Source organism: Stegastes partitus, unplaced genomic scaffold (genome assembly GCF_000690725.1).
Source record: "Stegastes partitus isolate 25-593 unplaced genomic scaffold, Stegastes_partitus-1.0.2 Scaffold945, whole genome shotgun sequence".
NCBI classification, from domain to species: Eukaryota; Metazoa; Chordata; class Actinopteri; family Pomacentridae; genus Stegastes; species Stegastes partitus.
In genome coordinates, this window is record NW_007578676.1 from 145,956 (window position 1) to 149,159 (window position 3,204).

Below are 3,204 nucleotides of genomic sequence, written 5' to 3' on the forward strand. Positions count from 1 at the left end.
CATTAGTGTGGCTGTAAGCGGCGCAGGAAGCTGCTGCGTGGACCACAGCGGTGGGAGGCAGGACTTCCAGAACGCTGCCGGTATTTACGCCTAAAAATGAGGTTCTGGTGAAAAACGCAGCGCGCCTGTACGTCTGTACGGCAACTAAACTCTACAAACAGAATAAAGTGAAGTGAAATAAACACCTGAATGCGTCTGACATCGGCTGTGTTACGGCAGCAAAAATGTTAAAACTGAAGCGCTCGGAAGAAAAACAGTATTTGGGCCTGAAGTGCTTCGTCTTCAGCTAAATAAATACAGAACTGTGTTTGGTCGCATCCGTCTGTCTCGTTCTTTACCGATTTCCATCACGTCGAACTTGAGCGGATCTGACGAGACGTTTCCGAGGGCGCTGGAGGCCACCACCGTCAGCACGTAGTCCACCCAGATGGACGTGTGTTTCCTGTCGAAGAAGCAGGAGTTGCTTCCTGCTGAGCGGTAGTCTGGACACTCGTGGGTTCCCTCCAAGCTGTGGGTTGACACAACAAGAGCTTTGCTGAGCGGGATGGAGGCGAACGCTGCTCAGGGAGCCACAGACATCCAACAGAGTGAAGCTGGGCTGTGGGCAGTAAACACACATTTATACAAGAGCAAGACCAGACTCATGATCACATACAGTCAGATGTTGGTCTGCACTGCAACATGATCACACATGTCACCATCTCAGAAACTCACAGCTTGATTTTCTCAACCTTTCTGAAACAGAGATAAGAACAAGAGCCACACATGCACAGCTGGATCCACCATCAGCTCACTGACATGCTCAGTGTAGACAGTATGGTGCTAACAAGGCTCATGCTCTCAGTGTGCAGCTACAGCTGACGGGAGGCTTCTGGGCCTTAAAGACCAAATAAATTGCATCTCAGATGGACTATTTGGCTGAAACTCATCCTCCAACAGTGTCCAGCTGCTCTTTCTGACACTTTGCCGTCCGGCTGCAGAAGCCAGGGCCACACAGGTCTGCTGTGGACGTTTCTGTGCTGACCGAGCACCAGGCTGTGAACAAGAGACCTGCTAGTTTTCCACTTGCTCTGTCTGGAGGACGACACGACAGCTTCACTCTCGCCGGCTCTCAGCGGGACGATAAAATGACCTGAAGCTTCGTGGACCATGTGCTGGTTAAACTAATCCTGAGGGCCGTGGGTTGTACGACAGCCTCGTCTTGGAATCACTGTTAAATAAGAGCAGGACATGGCGGCTGGCTGACCGTTCTCTCTCGTAGTAGAGGTGGTGCTCCGTCGGCAGCCCTCCATCCGAACCCGGCTTCCACCAGCAGGTGAATGTCTCCTTCTCCGGGGACCTGCAGCCGAGCAGGACCGGTTTCCCTGGAGGAGACAAACCTGGCAACACAGGAGGGGAACAAACAGTGACTCCCAGAGCAGCACCACAGCTACAAAACCTCAGCTTAAACTTATCAAACCAGGTATTTGATAGTGAGGTGTGTGTCCCTCGTCAGCTCCACTTCACATGAAATCATGTGAGAACACTTTCAGCAGCAGCATCTGCCTCCATCATCACTTAGCAGCACACAGGAGAAGATGGTGTGAAATGTTTAAACTGTTTCAGGTTCTTTGAATACAGCAGATGATGGTTCAGTGAGGAGTTTAAGACAGTTCTGGTGTGTTATCTGATCTCCAAACCCAAGCAGAAGTTCTGAGGTTCAACTCGAAATATTGCAACTCATGCAGCTGCATATTTTCTCACGTCTAAGATGTTTTTATATTTTACTGCAGCAGTCGCACCACGTTCCTGCTCCGTCCAGACCTGCAGCGGTGACACCCAAAGGATGATCTGCAGAAAAGCAGCGGTTGGAAGACAAAGACATGTTCACGTTCAGCAGCACCAAGTCTTTAGAGCGACGTGAAAGTGGCCATCAGAAACATGTTCATGTCTTTCTCTTATTTGCAGACGTCACCTGAGGAACACCTTCACAGCAATAAGCAGTGAAAGACAAACAGGAATTCAAGTCTTCTGAGACAAGAAAAGAACAACACACGGCTTCACGTGCAGGTAAACTGAAGATGGAGCTTCTTTGGTAAAGAAAAGGTGCTGAACGGTGGAACCTTCATCACTAAATCTGTGTGGACTGTGATTCTGTGCAGGACCGTCTCTACAGGCGGTACTTTAAATGCATCGTGTCGCCTCATTTGGTGACAAATAGTGACTTAGTAGACACTAAATCCTCCAGACTGGCCCTTTAACCATCACTAACCGACTTCTAGTATCCCAAAAATCAATGTCCGATGTGAGTCTTAATTAGTTCACTTCATTCAGTACAACTACAAAGAGTAAGTGTCATGTTTTCCTGGCAGCATATAGTCAGTAGAGTACATCTCATGTTTAGGTTGAGGGTTCATCATCTCTGCTGTCTCTGACTTTTAGAAACCAAATCATATACCAAAGAGAGTGTTTCTGGAAAAAGCTGCTGCTTCTGAAATCGTCACTTTTCACTGAAACATCTCCCTGATCTGTACAATAAACTATCTGCAGGTTAAGACCAGCACCACTCCTACTACAGATACGTGAATGTATGAACATGTTGTGGTCAAATATTGGTCATAGCAGCATCTGGACTCACTGCTGCTCTCCACAGACCACAGCAGCAGCAGCAGCAGCAGCTCCACGCCTCCCTTCATCCCGACACCAACTCTGAAAAACCACATGAGCAGCATGAGTTTAATGAGGCGATATCGAGTCGTGTCTCGGCGGCTGCGCGTCTTGTTTTCACCTGAAACAAGCAGACATGGAGGGAAAACAGCGAGCAGTGTTTGTTTGTACATGTTTTAGCTGAGATGCAGGCGACCTGCAGTCATCACATGAAACACAATATTAAAGGTACAAATATGTCAGAACGAAGGAGCAGCTTATGATCTGATCGGTTTTAATCAGACGGATGTTATGTGAAGGTTTTAGGTTAATAAAGTTCTACAGGTTTCTGCTGTCAACAGGAAACTGGATTCACTGGAATGAACCAGAAACAGAAGCACTGTGGGATAAATTCAGGCATGAAAAGTTAACTGCTCAACATAAAAACATCCATCCATCATCTCTACACCTTCATCCTCACCAGGGTCATGGGGGGCGGAGCCTATCCCAGCTGACTCAGGGTGAAGGCAGGTTCACCTGGACAGGTAACCAGTCTATCACAGGGCTACACTTAGAGAC

General features: G+C 48.0%; 1 protein-coding gene across 1 annotated transcript in view; it reads right to left on the reverse strand.

The window, feature by feature from the left end:
• The window catches only part of prlrb (prolactin receptor b), a 9,821-nt gene that overhangs the window by 5,669 nt on the left and 948 nt on the right, over positions 1-3,204 (reverse strand). The window contains exons 2-4 of the mRNA XM_008294154.1: positions 2,618-2,688; positions 1,247-1,379; positions 339-508 (exon numbers count right to left, since the gene is read on the reverse strand). Coding sequence (XP_008292376.1) covers positions 339-508; positions 1,247-1,379; positions 2,618-2,675 — 361 coding nt within the window. The 5' untranslated portion in view covers positions 2,676-2,688. The remainder of the gene's footprint in view (positions 1-338; positions 509-1,246; positions 1,380-2,617; positions 2,689-3,204) is intronic.